Source organism: Solanum pennellii, chromosome 3, assembly GCF_001406875.1.
Source record: "Solanum pennellii chromosome 3, SPENNV200".
Classification (NCBI taxonomy): domain Eukaryota; kingdom Viridiplantae; phylum Streptophyta; class Magnoliopsida; order Solanales; family Solanaceae; genus Solanum; species Solanum pennellii.
In genome coordinates, this window is record NC_028639.1 from 66011890 (window position 1) to 66030413 (window position 18524).

An 18524-nucleotide genomic window follows, 5' to 3' on the forward strand; every position below is an offset into this window, starting at 1 on the left:
CTTCATGGCAAAGATTTATTTGATGCGAGATATAATATATAATAATTTTAAAATAACATGCACAACTATTTTATTTTGCATTTGATTGAAAGCATTTGACAATTTTTGGATTATCTATACCTTATTTATATCTATGCAATTTATTACTTCTTTTGTTTAAGATGTGTAATGTGTAGCTTACTAAATTATCTTTATTTAATAAATGTTTTTTTTTTAATTAAACTCTACTAAAAGATAGTAATGTATAAGGACAGTTGAAAATTTTGGGACAAATTTTGTTTTACTATAATGACACTAATTTAGGAAAAATGGTAACTATTTATGATATCATATTCATCAAATAGGAGTAAGTTCTGCTATCCACATAAATTACGCTAGATATGTTATTTGTGAAATTACGCTAGTATATCAACCTAACAATCAGAAATCTGTATGCTCTGCTTGCCCATTCCAAAAAAAGGAACAGACAACTAGTTTTCAACAGATGTATTAGTTCTCAGAAGGTGAATAACAAGCACCAGTTCCATAACACTTGACACCATTGTCCAGTGTCAAATCTTTTGATTGTTGAATTCTAGCTGGGGGGATTAAAACTGTTGAACAAGTTTCACTTTTCCTATGTAATTCAACAGTACAAGGCATTACCAATCATATATGGCCTAGATGTCAACGGCGATCTTCCCATCAAGTTGTGAGAAATCTTGGAAGAAAGCCTTAAAGTGATCATATGAATGCTTCACATCATCCACCGCGCACATTTCTCTTATGCTGTGCATTGACCACTGTGGTGCTCCTACATCAACAGTTCGAATACCTACCCCGCTTGCCAATATAGGTCCAATGGTTGAGCCACATGGCATATCATTACGAATCACAAAATCCTGCACAAAAAAAGTGTCTCAAGTTGTGCTAATTATATGTGATGACATAAAACCTAACAGATGCCCCCTTAACAACTGTACATCTATGATAACCATGTTAGATTGACCTTTGGAAAACGTCAACCATGATATCTTAATATTCGCCAGTTTCTGGGATGTTTAAGGGTCCAACATTTTTCACTTACCTGAAGAGGAATGTTGTGCTTAGCAGCTATTTCTCTGAACACAAAGGAAGTGATTGCATTGGTTGCATAACGTTGATTAGCATTGTGTTTAATAACAAGCCCACCATGAAATTTGGGTTGATGATTCTCTTCGTGCTTGTCCTGAAAAAGGAATTTAAATTATGATCAAAGCCAAAAGAAATTAGATTGTAGACCACCCCATGTAATAACTTACTGGGTAATTAGGATGCAAGGCATGTGCCATATCAGCAGACACCAGGAAGCTCTTCTGGATTGCTTTCTGTATTAGCTGAAGTACAATGTACAATAATATCAGTGAAACCCAGGATTCAAGCTACCAGAAATAAGGAAGGTACAACTACCAATAAGACTTTCTTAATTAACCATGAAACACAACATTTACATGCACTCACTAAAATAACAACAACGCCATGTAGTCGCATAAGTGGGGTCTGGGGAGGGTAGAGTTTATCAAAGGAAATTCTATGACAGACAGTTTAGGGTTTAGAATTTTAAACTAAATTAGTTTATCATTTTATAAAGAACTCTATTAGGGGCAATGGCTAAATTAGGGGCATTTTTGTCCAATATGGCAATCTAATTGTGGAATAAACTTGGATTTAGAATCCCATATTAATTTAAATAAGTGGACAAATGGGAAACTGATAATTCACGCCTGCATGAAAATGCATTAGGAAGACCACTACTGCTTCGTTTACCGGGTACTAAAAACACATTATGTGTCCATGAAACAACAATAGACAATTGAACATATTGCAGCAATATGTAGTACAGTAGTAGTGAGATAGATCTATTCGACTACCTTTGAATCTGGACCAAATGTACTTGTAATTCGTGAGAGAGCATCAAACATGACTGGCGATCCAGCACCTTGTGCTGAATTAGACCCAACCTCTTCATGATCAAACAGAGCCACCATTCTTACACCAACCTCGTCCTCAAGACTATTTTCGGGAGAAGTAGCATCTATCAGTGCCTGACATCAATATCACCAAAGTAGTTTCATTGCATGTATATTAAAACAAGAAGCGCCATAATTGCATTCAATGTTGATCCATTCAAATTATGCAAGTTTACATAATATTTGATGCAGGAACAGAAGGACAAACGTATTGCTGTAAAATGTGATAGCCTTCATGTTACAATAGACAACTGGCGAAGTCCTCAACTTTTCTGATTTAATGATATGTTGCCTTTTCACTTTCATATTCTCTTTAAAGACTTCTAAGTCCGCTAAATTATCCCCTTCATAGGCTTTTCTCTAAATTTTCCTTTGATATATTAGAGAATAGAGATTAAACATGATTTAAAGTAAAACATCCTGTTGAGCTGCTATTTTGTCAATATACACCATCATGAAGTTGAATAAACCCCAAAAAATTAGCCTAAGGCTTTGTTCTTTTAAATATACTCTCCAGTCTCCACTTCACCTTTTTCAATTTTTTCTACAACTAGAAAGCACATAGCATGACCTACCTCCTCTCTTTTCCAGGAAGTATTTCTAAGGCCAAATACATAGGTGGCCCACTAAAGTTGTCACATTTTTTCCATTTAGACACTTCAATTAAAGCTATTGCCTATTATATGCTTAAATTATTGTAGAGGTGTGTCTTCAATTTTCAGCTCAATTGAGCTGTAAAGAAGGGTAACTCGAACAAGTGTTGCTGCCTCCTTTTCTTGGATTTGTCAGTTCTTTTTTTTTACTTGGGTTTGTCAATAAGAGATGATTGGTATCTATTAAAATCAAAGAGAGAGCATTAACAAAAAGAAAAAGAAAAATGGAAAAGAATGAACAGCAGCAAGGACAAGAAAAGCTAAATGAAAGTAGAGAATAGGGAGGAGAAAGAACAAGAAAAAAATATTTGGAAAAAGAAATTATTCACGGCTTCATCGTGTGCTTCCCCTTCAGGTGAAGTGCACCCCATGTGCCATGTTAGAGTAAGGTGTCCAATAGGTAAATAGTATTTACGTTACTAAGGTAATTACTTATTACCTATTAGATACTTAAGGTTCAGGCTTCGTATTTAGCCTATTTCTTACAAATCAAAGTAGTGGAGAACTCCAAAAGGAAATTTTCAATTTTCCAAACAATAGCTATATGTTTGAAAATAAGGTAAGGACGAGAAGCCTTGCCAATCACAAAAAGTGACTACATTGAACAGCTTTTCTTTCTTCCTTCAATTTTTTCACTTTCCATCTCCTTAACATACTGATCTTATTCTACAAGTGCAGTTTCTCAGATCTGTGTTTGTGCTCCACATCTACATATTGACTAACACTCTATTTGTGGTACTGTTACTAGGTTTCTAACGAATCCACACAAGAAAAGAAACTATGTTTTCCAATCCAACATCTTCTTCTGAAATTATTTAAAACTTTACTGGAAAGGTTGCTCTTCACAGCAGCTCTGCATCTTAGCATCCATGTGACTATGATAGAAGATAATTGCCAATTTGCCATTGACATGACAAACGCTGCAACCTTCAATAAAATATCATAACCAATTTCTATATGTAGTTTAAGCACATTGTATTTAATCATTTTTTTTTTGAGATAAGGGTAACTTTTATTCACAAAAAATTCATCACCCACGGGATAATGAATTCGAAACTTGCATCACACAGGGTGGTGGGCAAACCCTCAAAAGTACGTACAGAATTACAAGTTTCCTATAAAATCGACCATCTCTATGCTTTCCCTAACAACACTTGCTTGCACCAAAAAAATAAAAGACTTAAGCTTTTCATTTTTATCTTCTGAAAAGTGAAAATTATCATTTTCTCCGTCAAAACACCTAGCATTCCTTCTTTACATAGAGTCCACCATATACAGATATGATGTGTTCTAATAAAATGAATAACTACAATGAAACTTTCTGTATCCATGCATCCTTTACCTTTAGAGAGCAAAATGACATGCATAAATTGTCCAGTCTTCCAGAAAAAACAAATTCCTTCATGGCACCAGCAATAATACTTGGCTGGGTATCGCATGCTTGCAACTCAAAGTCACATATGTCGCCTGGTTCACATCCTGCCTGAGCAGCTAGAAGCTGAAAGAAAAAAGAAAATAGCATGAGCACAAAACTGTAGCACGATAAAGATCTTGAAAATATGCTTCACGCAATGAAAGAAAGCATCCAGCAACTCAGATTCATGAAATTAACATTGATAAGGATTGCAATTTATTGTACCTGCAGAAGAAGGGAATGATGTTGCTCACCACCAGGAGTCCTTTTACTGGACTTACTTCTATCATTTGGAGCTGCATTTCCAGTAGCATCATCAATGGAAGCTGGCTTATTGAGTTCAGCCTGCAAAACGGTGTCAGATAGATAATGAATGCATATATCTTAACAGAACACAAAGTTTATTCCAAATAAGAATTAAGGAATCAGACGAAGTTATTTTAATGGATTAGTACAATTGAATTTTTAAAGAAGATTACAAATACACTTAACTATTCAACTTCTAAACTTTGGTGCAATGTTTGTCTATCAAACTAATGTTTCACCCCATCTCAACTCCATATCAAGTTAAATACCGTCAAATAAAATGTAACAAGGGAGTCACTTTTTTCTTCTTCTTTTTCTTTTCTATTTTCTTGTGGTGAGTTCAATTCGCTAAATGTGAAATGACCAAAGTCGGTTTTCTATTAATCTCAAGCAAGCATATTAAAAGATGTATCTGTGGATGCATTATGCCCAGTAAAACAGTAAATTCAATTAAGAAGTTCTTCTGAAATGTATGTAAGTGGGAAGACCCACCAACACCAAAAGATTATCAAGCTAAGAATTTCTGGAATGAGGGTGGAGAACTATAAGATCTTAAGGTTCACATTCCAACAAAAGCAAAAAAACTATGTGATTTCTGCACATCTACCCAAATTTTGGTGGGCAGCGTTACCTAGTATCAGTGTTGTTTGGAGATAGCAGGCAAATGGTGGAAAAGTCAAGGTGTGTGCAAGCTGTCTCAGACAACACCGACATAAAAAAAATGTGTGTTAATTATAATTGTACATATGCATGTAGGCAAGAACTAGAATTTCCTAGAAGATCCTTACTAATGCGAAGTGAGGAGAAAAAGAATTAGTTCATATCACAAACAAGCCTTCCTGCATTAAATGCTTTTTTCAGAAAGAAAAGGATTCTAATTGATGAGGAAAGTAACACAGAGAAAAGGCAAGGTGTTGTCAAGGTAGACAAAATAAACTATTCTCATAACTTACAGTCACACTCAATCTTGAAACACAGAATTACACTACAAAAATATACAAGCATCAAACATATGCAATGTACCATTACCTTAATTGATGTAGCCAATACTGGTAGAAGATGGGTCTGTGTGTTCACCTTAAATCCATCATTCACACCTCTGTAAATATAGGAAAAGAAGACTATAATAATACTCACATAAACCATTGTTGAAGATACTTTGGAGAAGAAAAGATGTTCCGACTCATTGAAGGTACAAAGCACATGATGACCAGATAATGTGTTTTGGTGAATATGGTTACACATAATACAGTGATGCAAATCCCTTTTGTGGATTTAGAAGATTTGAACACCATGATATAACAATTATCACCTACGGAGATCATTCTTATGATCCCAATTGTATGTAACTTGATACAAAGGCACAACCATTCTACATGAAACACAGAAACCACGAACCGTCACAAGTACTTCTAAATTTGATGAAACTATTAATTGATACAAAAAGAAATACCTTATATCTTATGAAATACATCAGTAATACGAACTGCAATTCATAACTACCATGACAATAACACACATTAAAGAGATGCTCAAAAATTTTGTTTATTTCTGAATAGGTTCAAAACTATTAGGCACAAGAAAGGTAGGTCACATAGAAATTATAACACCAAGCACCTCTGCACCCAAGATAAATTTTCAAATATGCAACCATCTGAAGCTGAGTTCATCTTCTTATGGTTTTACCTGTCTAAATGAATTGCTAAAGTTGGAATTCGCATTATAGGCTCCTCAATTCTCACAAGCTTGTGCAAGTAGGATTCAGAACCATCTTTCTTATTTCTTATGATCATCCTTCCGGCAACTGTTAGATCACGATCAAACCAAGTATGCCACAGCCCTCCACCATATGTTTGTACACCCACTTCCAAAAATCCACTTTTGATTACCTATAAACAATCCCAATCAATAAAAGGCACTCGATTCTTCAACAAGCCACAAACTTCAAAATCTGATTTAATTTCCCCCAGAAAAGAATTATAACTACCTTCGTAACCGGCTTCAGCTTCAGACAAGGACTATCTGTATGAGCACCAACTATGTGAAATCCATTTCCAGCAACATATCTAGAAAAAATTAATGCCCATTATTAAGAAACACACGCACAAAAAAAAAAACTTAAATTAAGTAAATCGAAAAAGAACAAACTTTTTGGGGCATACTTTTTACCGATAGCAAAAGCAACAATGGTAGAGTAGTTCCTAGTGAAGAAATACTTGTTCCCAGCTTTCAAATCCCAATCTTGTTTCTCATCTATTTGTGCATACCCTGCACTTTTAAGTCTCTTCTTTGCTTCATCTAGAAAAACCCCACAAAGAAAAATGAATCAAATAACATAAATCTATAGAAGAAATTGAAGATCAATTTCACAAATTAGGGAGAAAAGTAGAATACCAACTGCGTGAAAAGCTGTAGGAGAAGCGTTCAAGAAATCCACCAGATCGGCTGCTACTGCTGAACTCTCCATTCTTAGCTTTTTCTTCTTCTCTGGTTCTTTTATTTATTTTTACGTTACACACTCTCCTTCTATACTCCCACTCAAAATTTATGTAAAATCTGGATTTATCAGTCTACACATAGGGTTAAATAGTTATTTGTATACTCTCTTCGTTCGTTATTATTTGGCATATCGCGCTTTTTAAAAGTCAATTAAATTAATTTTTTAAAATTAAATTAGATCATATTAATTTGATATTTTAAATAAAAAAATTAGATATTCTAAAACTATACAAAAAATATATATATTGATTGAGATTTATCAATATTTCAGCTTTATTGGTATGTGAATTAGTTATGATAATTTAAGAAATACAGTTAATGGAGATTGCTTTCATAAGCTCAACTTTCAGTTTCGATGTACAACGAGTTTTATTGCACTAGGCTGCCCTAGTCTTTGCTATTTTGAATGAACAGATTATACTTTAGAGTCATTTCGTTTTCTATTTGCTAATGCTTCTGACACCAAGAATATATCCATTTTGCTATAGTTAGTGCAATGTAATTGTGGTAAAGATTAAAATGGAAAGAAATAGCAAAGCATATGTGCCACTTCAGGAATTTCCAAATGTTTAGGCATACATGCTCTTAGAAGTTGATAGGCTCTCACATATATCTGTTTTACTCTATGATTCTGCAATATTTTTGCTAAGTGTAGTAAAGTGGAAAGATACAAGTATGAAACAAACTCATTATGGTATGAACATTTGCATCCAAAAACTGTTTTAACTTGTTGGAACAGTGTCTATTATAGCTTACACATGCACTCAGGTACAGGATATGCAATTACATCTCTATCAATCTTTTTAGCCCTTGGCTCAGGCTGCCCTTGACTTTTCCTATGCAGTTTCTTCATTATCCTTTTGAATTCTTGCTCAGATACAGATGAATCTTCAAAGAATGGCAGCATCATTCTCTTGTTTGGCTTTATGTACTTTCTGTGTCCTACATATGCTCTATGTCCCTGGCCAACAATCAGAATTGTACAATGTTAACAACAAGTTCATTCATTGCTGTAAGTAGGTATGACTGACTGATACATACCTCGAGAGCTCGGCCCATGTTACCTCCATGGGAATTGATGAAAACGTCACTGCTCAGAGACACAATGTAGTCGATGGCTGCTAACGTAGAAGATTTTTCCAAGTATGGAGTGAGCTCTCCATTTCGAGCCAGTGTATGCTTTGTCAATAAATTTGGGAACTCTTCTTTTAGAGGCTGCATAGCTTGTGTGCCTCCAAAGGGTTCTCCTCCAGCAACATATATACGAGCGCTGATTGGTGCTCCTAACCCCTTCAGAAATCTACAACACAATGCCCCATTTGAGATTTTCATAAAACAAAAGCATAAGTTGTTCAAGGACTTTACTGTTTCACCTAGCCATTTCTGATGCATTTAAGGGACACATTCCAGCAAGTCGCCGTTGTGCATGGGTCATGTTCAACTTGCCAGTGAGATATTCAGGGTGAAAGTCCCTTTCTCTACTTATAATACTGTCGTATTGCCTGCCTAAACCGGTAAGACATCCGGTTCTGATCCACACATCCTTCTCTAACCTGAGATGGATCGCGACATAAGGACCCTCAATCCACATTCTTCTAGCTATCTGATAACCTAGCTCCCTTATTGGAGTTGCAAATCTTAGAGCATGGAATGCAACCTGTTCAAGTTACAACAACAAAAAAACAGCAATTTTACGTCACTTCCCATTCCCAACGTCCTATCAAACAGTTACTAAAAACAAGCTGCAGTTTTTTATATTACCTTGCATTTGAGCTTCTGCAAGTCAGGTGGAAGATTCTTGGAGAGCTTAGAATCTAATCCTTTCAATATAAGTAGACCTTCTTGGTTTAGCTATACGAAAAAAATGCAACACAAAGTTTAACCAATTCTCTAGGCATATTGCAATTAACTCAAGTAGTACAGCAAAAGGAGCAGTTAAGTTTTTTCTTACTTGCTTGAGAAATCTGGCTCTAAGCCAAAGAGGCGATACGTGAAAAGGAAGATCACGGTTGATGGTCTGCTTAGAAACAAAATGTGTCGATGGCAAAGACGCCACGATTCTAACATCAGCTATCAGAGTCTTCTTGAAATGCTCAACATCGAAAATCTCCGAAAATTCACTGCAGACAGCTAAAAAGTTAGATCAATGAACTAACAAATCTTGAGAGTGAAATTCAAAAAGTTACCTATCATCCCCCCAAATGTGATTGACTTGAAGAACAGGAACAACAAGAGTAGCTTCAAGAATTCTTGCTATAACAACTGCATCAACAATCTGATTCCTTTGCTGGTTCAATCCTCCAGAAGCCACAACAATCAAAAATTTCCTCTTCTCTTTCGAAATCTTTACAGAAGCTTTTCGGTACTTTAGACTGAAATCCAAACAAGGCATGTACCCTTGATTGTCAGGTTGCTTCCAGAACTCTTCCTCCTCCTCAGAGAAGTTTCCGACCACCCCATGAGCCGGTAAGGGCACCATTGCTCCGGTAGACAGTGTAATTTTCTCATCTAGTACAGAGCCCGATCTTGATGATGCCGCAGCAAAAACAGAGGCTAAAAACAGAGAAGACGAAGAAGAAGAAGTAGTGGTGCACGAGAGTGAATTTTGGAAAAAGGTTGTGAATGTGATGAACAAAATCGCAAAGAAAGTAAGGGTAATGAGCAGAGAGATGAAACAGAAAGACAGAAATGGGGATGTTTGGGTGATTCTTGAGTTTTTTCTGGGTGAGTAGTTATGGAGGGAATTGAATGGAGGTAGTGAGAACAAATGAATGAAAAATGATGGGTTCAAAGAGATGAATGATGAACTCTTGGAATTTCTTGTTCGCGCCATTGAAGATCGAGAGCTTTCTCTGGTGTATTCAATGGAAGATTTGGTTTTCTAGAGAGAAAAACTGTAAAATAACACAAAATTTTCAGAGAAGTGATGAACGAGGAGATTTTGGTCAAGATATTATATACAGTTAAGTTGGTTACAAGATTGTTTTCTTCCTTTCCCGCCAGAACTTAAACAAATTTCTATTGCAGTTTTTCTCTGTTTATTTTTTCGCAATCCCTCACAGTTCTACTTATTGAACATTGTAGACCTTTCATCCGCACGTGGTGAAGCTAGAATTTTTATTTAGATATTCGCAAAGGCTCCTGGTGGGGTGTTTTCGATTTTAGGGCATGCATAAAAAAACTCATATTGAACCCGACTAAATTCAGATCGCGCACTGTATATGAACCCAACTAAATTCAGATCGCGCACTGTATATAAAATCTGGCCGAAATAATACTATTACAATGTCATTTAACATAAACTTTCTATTTCTATTTCTTTCTCCAATTATTATGTTCGAATGCTGGAGTTGAACTTGCAATATTTGATCACTAAAGAAGGCTTAAAACACATCGATTAGTACAAATTGAGAAAGTTATCTTATATTTCTATTACCCTCCCACAAAACTCAAAAATGGTGCATCTTCTGTTTAACTTCATTCTGACTTGGTACGAGTAATAATTTTGTGTCAATTCCTATTGCACTCTGCAAAAGCTCACTAAAGAGCAATGTCAAAAGTAAAATAAATTCACCAACACTTAGTGATATGTTCATAAAGGGTTGAGCCAGCTAGTGCCATAAAAAGGAAACCAGAAATATAACTGGTTAACCAAAATTCATAGTTCAATTTTCAATCCTTAAACCAAAAGAAAAAGTTGGCATCCTTCCATTAGGAGAGAACTTTCTTGACTTCAGCTGTGACTGCCTGTGGTGGTTTCTCAGCAGGAAGATTCACTACATTACCCTTCTTGGCATAGTAGTCAATGACCTGTACATTATTCCAATACAGCTTTAGCATGGAGGACAGAAACTAACGAAGAGTCCAAACAGACTACAAAAAAAATTATCGGCTTTACTACGTCTTTGGACCCAATCAAACAAACATTATTAGGTCAAATGAAAGCTATACCGTGTATATAATGTTTGGTAGGATGTTGCCAAACATCTTATATAGATTATTATGTCAAATTCCCAAATGCAATTCCTAGTTTTCCCAACTCTCTACCAAAGCGACTAGATACACAGATGTTTATCGTTCTTTTTTACTTTCCCTTTCCCCTCAAAATAAGTCAGAGATAAAGAGATGTTTACCGGCTCAGTTTGCCTGTGGAAGGCTTCTAGCCTTGACTTGAGAACAGCAGCAGTATCATCTTTTCGTTGTATCAATGGCTCTCCAGTGACCTTCATGTAGAAAGATAAAATTGAATTAGATTCAGATATCAGAGAACTATCCTTAATATAGAATGTTCCTTTTTTTTTTGGGTTGACAGTCCTTATTATGAAGGTAAATTTGTCTGACAGAATTTAAGTTGCACAGCAGACAAAAAAGATATTAAAATTGTAAAATAATCAATTGCTAAGCGTATGAAGACACACTACAATGAACTACCTTCAGCAACAAAAACTACAGTACTTTTTTATTTTTGACAAGTTAGAGGGGAAGAGATGGTAGTATCACAACAAATAAAACTAAGAACTTTGATTCTATTATCTTACATCATCTATCCCAGGTACTTTAGGAGGTGCAAATTTTGTATGGTATGACCGACCACTAGCTGGGTGAATCCAGCGTCCGGTAATTCTCTCTTCCAAGATGGCATCATCAATCGCAAAATTAAGAACCTTATCAACTTTAGTACCTCGATTTTGAAGCATCACATCAAGCTGCAATAAGTAGAGCGAGACGTGATAATCCTACTACAAGGATTCAATCAAAGTTGATAGGAATTGCACATAAAGTCCACATAAACATAAATAAGGATTAACAGAAAAATAACCTTTTCTGCTTGCACCACAGTTCTAGGGAACCCATCAAGAATGAATCCTTTTTGACATGATGGCTTCTTTAATGCTTCGTCTATGATCCCAACAACCAAGTCATCAGAAACAAGTTCTCCCTGTAAAGATAGTAGTACAAAAACAATTTTACTGAGAAAAGGAAAACCAATTGTTGTTCTTTCTTATACTCTCCTGTTGGAACTTGAAAGAAGTCAGAAACATATAACAATAATTTAAAGAACACTCAATATGACCTTATCCATGGCCTCCTTCGCCTTAATGCCCAAAGGTGTTTTGGCAGCAACAGCAGCTCTCAGCATATCCCCCGTGGCTAAATGACACAAGCAATACTCATCTTTAATGATAGGAGATTGTGTTCCTTTCCCTGATCCAGGTGGGCCTGCGGAATTTTTTTAAGTTTTTAGAGATCTTAACACTATAATAGTTGGAAAGAAGGAAAGTCTACAGATTTATCTATCACAAAAATCTGGCAAAGCATGACAGAACAATTCATAATTTGATGTATAAGTCCATACGATGACATGTCAAAACCCAAAAAGAATTCAGATTGAGCACATGGATGACATTATTTATTCCATATCAACTACAACAATAATGTTAAAACACTATTGCCACGAAATAAATACTAGGCAATTGGGAAAAGGAAAATTGTTACAACTCATTAAGAGAAACCCAGTTCCAAACCCAAATCCAAATATAGATCCTTGGCTAAAACTTTCAACCAGCTACACATCACCCCCCTACGAGCATGCAAAAAGTTCAGAGAAGAAAAAAAGACCAAAAGACCCAACATGAGATAGGAGGCCAATCATTGTCTAGTCTTTTCCGAAGCATGGGGAATCCATAGTAAAGTTTTTTGCCTTTCTACATACAATATTATGTTTTTTCGATAATGGCCTTTCTACATACTATATTGATAACAATGCTCCTAGAAGGTCATATGCTGCTGATAAGGGGCATAGAAGACAACCGTTCAAAGTCTTTAATCATTGAAATGCAAAAATATAACAGCTAATTTTTTCTTGAGGTCCTTTTTTATCATATGTATTTTGTTGCTGGTTGAGCAACAATTACAACTTGCGGACACACTAGTGGACCAGTATACTTTATAATATTATTAACACCCCTGCTTTGATTACACACCTTTTGAGCCGAGGGTCTATTAGAAACACCCTCCCAAGACCCCATTTGTAGGATTACACTAGATATGTTGTTGTTGTAAACACATTATTGCAGAGCAGATCAAGTCTATGCAGTCCAGACCAAAGGATGAAACCCTGGTTTACCATTGCGATGGTTGAGCAGGTTGTAACTTGAATTACAAACAGATTCCCAAAAGGAAAATCACCATGGAATATAACCATATAGAGAGAGCTTTACTTGAGAAGGGTATTGCTACTTCCTCCCAATATTAGCAAAAACCAACCAAGACACTACGAAATCACCTTCATAGTTATGGATACTTGATTTGAACTTTCATTATAGCTAGTATCGTGGAAAGCTAGGATTTTCTTGTTACCAAAAAACCCATAAATAGTCAAGATGCCCCAACAAAATCCCTATTTTAACTTGAAAGGATGATTCCCTGGTAACTCCTTTTAAGGAATACTATTGTAGCTTGAATGCACATATTATTTTCTTAGATTTGAAACCATTAAAGGCGAGCAATTTTACACGTCGATCACTTCTTCACTTAACAATTAGCAAACTTGCTCTAAACAGAGATCATGCCTCATCCTTTAAACCACAAAATCCCCCTAAATTCCAGAACTTTCATCTTGTTTCCAAGTACACACAAAATCCCCCTACTCCCATAACCCCAAGAAGCAAAACCCAACAGCAAATAAACTACCCAATTTCAAAATTCCACTTCATTAAACTGTAAAAATCTGTAGATCTGATAGCAATTTAGGGGGAAAAAGCAAACCCCAACAAAGCAATAAGATCATTCACAAAACCCCACTCCGACAAAATAGCAAAAATGCGGATCTGATAGCCATTTAGATGCAAAAACCATAAAATCAGCCAAAAGATAGAATTTTGAAAGTTCACACCACATACGCACAAACAAATCGTAACAAAGATAGCAGATTTGAAGAATAATCATAAAAACCAACTGCGAGTATTATCATTATTATTATTTACCAATGAGAATAAGACGTTTGTCCGGCTTGGAGGAACACCTCATGCGGCGGAGAAGCTCCGACATGAGGCTCTCGGAGGGAACATCTTCCAAGTTCACTGATGATGTCGACATTTTTCTCTCCGGCCAACTCCTCGATAAATTCTCTGCAATGGCTTCTTCTTCTTCTTTTTTTTTTTTTGAGTGTTTTTGATTTATTACAGAGAGATGAGACACTTCCGGGTGTTGGACTTCGTTGATTCCAACGCTGGAAAATGGAAGCGTACCATAGTAAGGTTTTGTGACAATGACCATTATACCCTTCGTTCTAACTTTAATTACCTAGGGTTATGTATATATTAATCCCTACGAGTATCTTGTTTGAACCTTGAAAATAGAAAGAAAAATAATGAAAGAGAATTTTTTCAAACCGAAATTTAACTTTTAAAAGTGTATGTGCTTCATCCGAGTTAATGTCTCACATACACTAAAAACTAGCTTGGATACATAATATATAGCTCAGATACATTAAATACTTGCTCAGATACATTAAATATTGATCCAAATATATTAAGGGCCCGTTTAGATGGGCTTAATAAAAGCAGCTTTAAAAAAGTACTTTTGAAAGTGCTGAAACTTATTTTTAAAATAAGCAGTTATGCGTTTGGATAAAAGTGCTGAAGTTAAAAAAAAAGTTGTTGATGTGTTTGGCAAATAAGTGCTGATAAACAACTTTTTAAATTAAAATGTCTAAAATACCCTCAAAAGCTGTTAACATAATAAAATTTAATTAATTTATATTTTACAGCCATAAATAATTATATTTTGCTATCATTCACATATTTCTTTCTCATCACAAATTATTTATAAGAGGAATATAAACTTATCATAGATTTTAAAGATATATAATTTGATCTATTTATAACAGGAATATAAACTTATCATAGATTTTAAAGATATATAATTTGAATAGATCAAAGAACGATTTAAGATTTATTTTAGTTTCATCCATAGATAATAATAATTGTCTAAAAATATTGAGGGCAAAAATATTAAGGGTTATGGAAGAAAGAGATGTTAGGGTTATGTGGGTAATTTGGAGATTGTATAAAAATATTAAGGGCAAAAAGGTAAAAATGTGGTCAACTTAAAACAACTTATAAGCTAAAAAAAAATAGAGCACCCCTACCCCAGCTTTTAACTTTTGGGTTAAAATAAGTTTTTTTTTAACTTAAAATAAGTTATTTTGAGTATTGCCAAACAGCTAAATAAGTCAAAAACCAGCTTTTAAGTCAGTTTGACCAGCTTTTAAGCTGAGCCAAACAGGCTCTAATATGCCGCTCGAATACATTAAAGACATAAATTTTTTTAAAGATTTTTAAAAATAATAAGAAATAATAAAAATAAATGAAATATATAGTGTATATTTCAATAATTTGTCCATGTATTTTGAAGTTCTCCAATATCAAATATTTCTAGTCAATGTATTGGCACAATATATCATAATATATCTAGTAGTCTTAATTTAGTAAGACATAATTGGAAATTTCAAAATTGAGAAAATATGTGGGGTCATGTTTGATGTTAATCGTTGGAGCGTAGAAAAATGCAGAAAAAGTTGTGATAGAGAAGCATAAAGGTAGTCTCGTGTTTTAACTTTTTGTGAGTATTATATGCTTAAGAAGATTCTTTCTTTTTTTCAAAAAGAGTGTACACTATTTTGTCATATACATCTCATATTAGCAGATAAATCCTAAGAAATGTGATTCTATATTTTAAGAGAATTTAAATTCGAAATTTATGAAAATCTGAATTCTCAGATAAAGTTTAGGATAATCAAACTATGAACATATTCCTAAAATGTCGGGCATAGATCAAAAGTATTTGTGCATTTTTCCTAAAAAGAATATGTAGCCTTTTTAAAAGACTTATAGAAGAGTGCTATCATTGTAGCTCGGCTCGGGTTTGGATCCACTAAATTTAGAGAGGAAGGTCTGAATGATCAACTCTGCAATTAGTTGTTAGAATCAATAGGTCTTCAAATTGTTTATTTTTCTTATCGGACAATCATAATACTTCCAAAAAATAGAAATTCTTGATCAATGGAGAAGCAAAGTCACTATTTTTGTTCAATACGATACCAAAGTGGATGATTGAATCCTTCCATACTAGAAATAATAGTATGAAATAACCCGGATTCCTATTTCTCAATGATATTCAGCGATCAAGACAATAGGTTGAATCCCATGAAGCCATTTTCATTAATAAAAAATATGTTATGTTTACCAGTAGTCACCACAAGAACAAACACCATTTTCAAAATGGTGAAACCGATTCCGATCTCTTACAACAATTTTTCTCCCTGTGATCTTAGATATAAGCTTAATAACTGAATGGCAGTCATTGCAAACTCTAAGATTTTTTACAACTCTTATTGTGGTACATGGTTTGGTTGAGGTCAAGCCATAGCATATTGCAAGTCTTTCGCTATGTATGCTCAACGCCCATCTTTTCTCGTGTTCTTCAATGTCTTGTGAGATGACATCGGTTGCTGGAGCATAATCTTCGGATTCCAGCATATCATTCAGCTCCTTCAGTTTACTGTATATTGCTTCCCTTTCAGGATGTCTAATGTCTCCCAAAAGGAACTCATGGATCTCATTGTTCGCTTCAATTGAACTGCAACCTGGTTCCTTTTGGACACCTTCTTCTCTCAACTTCGCTCTCACTCTTGCTGCTTCCTTAAATTTACCCTGCGAAGCATAGACATTAGACAGAAGAATATACGTTCCAGAATCAGCAGCGCCATACTCCAGTAGAATCTTAGCAACCCTTTCACCTAGCTCGAAATTTTTATGGATTCTACAAGCACTTAACAACGATCCCCAAATTATATTATCTGGAGCGATATTGCCTTTTTGTATAAAATCATAAGCCTCCTGAAGACGTCCTATACGACCAAGAAGATCAACCATACATCCGTAATGTTCAATTCGTCGTTCAATTCCATATTCAGTTTCCATACTCTCAAAGATGTCGAACCCAATGTCCACTAACCCGCCATGACTGCAGGCATTCAGAACACCAGAAAAGGTAATACTTGTCGGTTTAACTCCTTCACGTTTCATTCTCTGGAACATTTTGATAGCTTCGATACTCTTCTCGTTCAATGCATACCCCACAATCATGGAATTATAAGTGGTTACATCTCTAGCTTTCAACTCTTCAAAAAGACTAGCTGCCTCATCGATATCCCCACACCTCGAATACATATTCACTAAAGCTGATCCAACTATATGATTAACTTCAATGTTGTACTTCTCCACATACGAATGAACCCATTTACCGAGCTCTAATGCTCCCAACTGCGCACAACCAGATAGAACGCAAACAATCGTAACTTCATTAGGCTTTAAACCCGCCATCTGCATTTCCCTGAACAACTCCAATGCATAATTCATTTCACCATTTTTAACCAACCCATCAATCATAGCTGTCCAGCAGACATTATCCTTCGTAGAAACCACCCGAAACTCATCCATCGCCTTACTCACTAGTCCATGATCAAGATAACACGATATCATAACCGTGGAGGCAACAACATCTCTTTGAGGCATTTCATCAAACACCTTCTTTGCATCATTAAACTCTCCACATTTTCCATAAAGTTCCATTAACTTTACCCTCACGAACCTGTCCAAACTCAATCCCAATTTCATAACCTGGCAATGGATTTGCTGACCGCTCTTTAAATCTAATCCACACCCACATGCCTTAAGAACCAAAGGAATTATATAATTATCAGGTAAAATAAAATCCTTAATCATTTGAAAATAAGTTCTAATTCCATCAGAGTAAGCCCGTGAAGACATAAGCACTTCAATAAAAGCAGTATAGATAAATACATTAGGGTCGGGGATTTGCCGGAAAATCTTGGAAGCATATTCAATGGAGCAGCATCTAGAACAAATACGAAGAAGTTCAAATAGAATAAAGGGGTCATTGGGGTTGCCGTTTTTTATTATATGAGCATGAATTGGAGCAGCGTGTTGAATGCTTTTGCATTTCTGTAACTCGAAGAGAAGCTGCTTTCGATCTCGGAAACTGCCGGGATTTAAGTTCAAATATGGCGGGGAAATAGGTGGCGACGCCGCGGCGACGGCGGCGACTATCATTAAGGAACTAATTATCCAAAACGAGACTGGTGTTTGAGGGGAAACAGCTTCTGTCAACTCCTTGCTGCAAAAAATCAACCAACATGTTCAGTTAAAGTTCACTATAAACATGATATGTGAATTTTGTAAAATTTGGTTCTGAAATTAAAAAAATAAAAAATAAAAACAAAATAGGTTTGTGAAATTATTTCTGTACATTAATTATTTACTTCTAATATGATACTACAGTACTATTTTTCTCATCTTAAATCTTGCATTGTAATAAAAATGATTTTATTTTATATTTACTGCCAAAAAATTAATATTTTCTTGGGTCAACCTATAAGACATGAGCAAAAACTCGTGGTCATAACGGGTCAAATTCTCAAGGAATAATATCAAATATATACAATAAAATAATTAATTTATAATAAATATAAACATGTTTTATTTGACATAAAAATAGTCCAAAAATAATTGAGAGTAAACACTAACTATATATTACAATATACTTAAAAAGTTAAATATACTTATAACGATACATGAT

General features: G+C 35.0%; 4 protein-coding genes across 4 annotated transcripts; all 4 read right to left on the reverse strand.

Moving 5' to 3' along the window:
• Positions 1–383: 383 nt before the first annotated feature.
• Positions 384–6918, reverse strand: LOC107014450 (probable aspartyl aminopeptidase). Its single transcript, XM_015214365.2, has 11 exons — positions 6756–6918; positions 6524–6659; positions 6349–6427; positions 6048–6250; positions 5391–5460; positions 4281–4400; positions 3984–4139; positions 1890–2063; positions 1281–1355; positions 1067–1207; positions 384–881 (listed from the first exon to the last, which is right to left on the reverse strand). The coding sequence occupies exons 1-11, from the start codon at positions 6826–6828 to the stop codon at positions 660–662; spliced, it is 1449 nt and encodes a 482-aa protein (XP_015069851.1). The 5' UTR covers positions 6829–6918; the 3' UTR covers positions 384–659.
• A 612-nt stretch (positions 6919–7530) lies between these two features.
• On the reverse strand, positions 7531–10096 carry LOC107014452 (O-fucosyltransferase 37). Its single transcript, XM_015214367.2, has 6 exons — positions 9047–10096; positions 8812–8980; positions 8622–8711; positions 8234–8517; positions 7902–8160; positions 7531–7821 (listed from the first exon to the last, which is right to left on the reverse strand). The coding sequence occupies exons 1-6, from the start codon at positions 9691–9693 to the stop codon at positions 7606–7608; spliced, it is 1665 nt and encodes a 554-aa protein (XP_015069853.2). The 5' UTR covers positions 9694–10096; the 3' UTR covers positions 7531–7605.
• Positions 10097–10350: 254 nt separating this feature from the next.
• Positions 10351–14075, reverse strand: LOC107014451 (adenylate kinase 4). Its single transcript, XM_015214366.2, has 6 exons — positions 13847–14075; positions 11935–12080; positions 11680–11799; positions 11399–11566; positions 10994–11083; positions 10351–10670 (listed from the first exon to the last, which is right to left on the reverse strand). Exons 1-6 carry the CDS (start codon positions 13956–13958, stop codon positions 10572–10574), a joined length of 735 nt encoding a protein of 244 aa, XP_015069852.2. The 5' UTR covers positions 13959–14075; the 3' UTR covers positions 10351–10571.
• Positions 14076–16056: 1981 nt separating this feature from the next.
• On the reverse strand, positions 16057–18178 carry LOC107014449 (putative pentatricopeptide repeat-containing protein At5g59200, chloroplastic). Its single transcript, XM_015214364.2, has one exon. The coding sequence runs from the start codon at positions 17996–17998 to the stop codon at positions 16106–16108; it is 1893 nt and encodes a 630-aa protein (XP_015069850.1). The 5' UTR covers positions 17999–18178; the 3' UTR covers positions 16057–16105.
• Between the last annotated feature and the right edge of the window lie 346 nt (positions 18179–18524).